Below are 329 nucleotides of genomic sequence, written 5' to 3'. Positions count from 1 at the left end.
CATCCCTGACATTGTGGAGTTTGACTTGTCCCCCCTAGTGGGCCTGCGCCCCCTCTACCTGGGAGCAGCTTAGGGTAGGATGAGTGAGGCTCATCTTCAAATCTGGCTGTAAGCTAGCACAGATCTGAGCCTGTGGTTGATCTGATGGACAGAGAGAACCCTGGGAGAGGATCCAATGCTTGACCTCCTTCAGGGGCAGCAGCAGCCCTCTACACAGCCTGCCCCAGTCTGCCCCACCCCCGCTGGCCTCCTGGGGGCGTGCTGGTACCGCAGTTTCCCGATGTAGCTGTCCCCTCCTCTAGACAAGTCTGTAGGGTCCACGGAGATGA

General features: G+C 59.0%; 1 protein-coding gene across 1 annotated transcript in view; it reads right to left on the bottom strand.

Annotated features, from left to right (window-relative positions):
- Positions 1-329, bottom strand: part of TUB (tubby bipartite transcription factor) — an 87,209-nt gene that overhangs the window by 5,287 nt on the left and 81,593 nt on the right. Inside the window, exon 9 of the mRNA XM_010829293.1 lies at positions 269-329. Coding sequence (XP_010827595.1) covers positions 269-329 — 61 coding nt within the window. The remainder of the gene's footprint in view (positions 1-268) is intronic.

This window comes from Bison bison, unplaced genomic scaffold (assembly GCF_000754665.1).
Source record: "Bison bison bison isolate TAMUID 2011002044 unplaced genomic scaffold, Bison_UMD1.0 scf7180017864503, whole genome shotgun sequence".
Lineage (NCBI taxonomy): Eukaryota > Metazoa > Chordata > Mammalia > Artiodactyla > Bovidae > Bison > Bison bison.
This window is presented reverse-complemented; position numbering and strand designations above follow the sequence as displayed.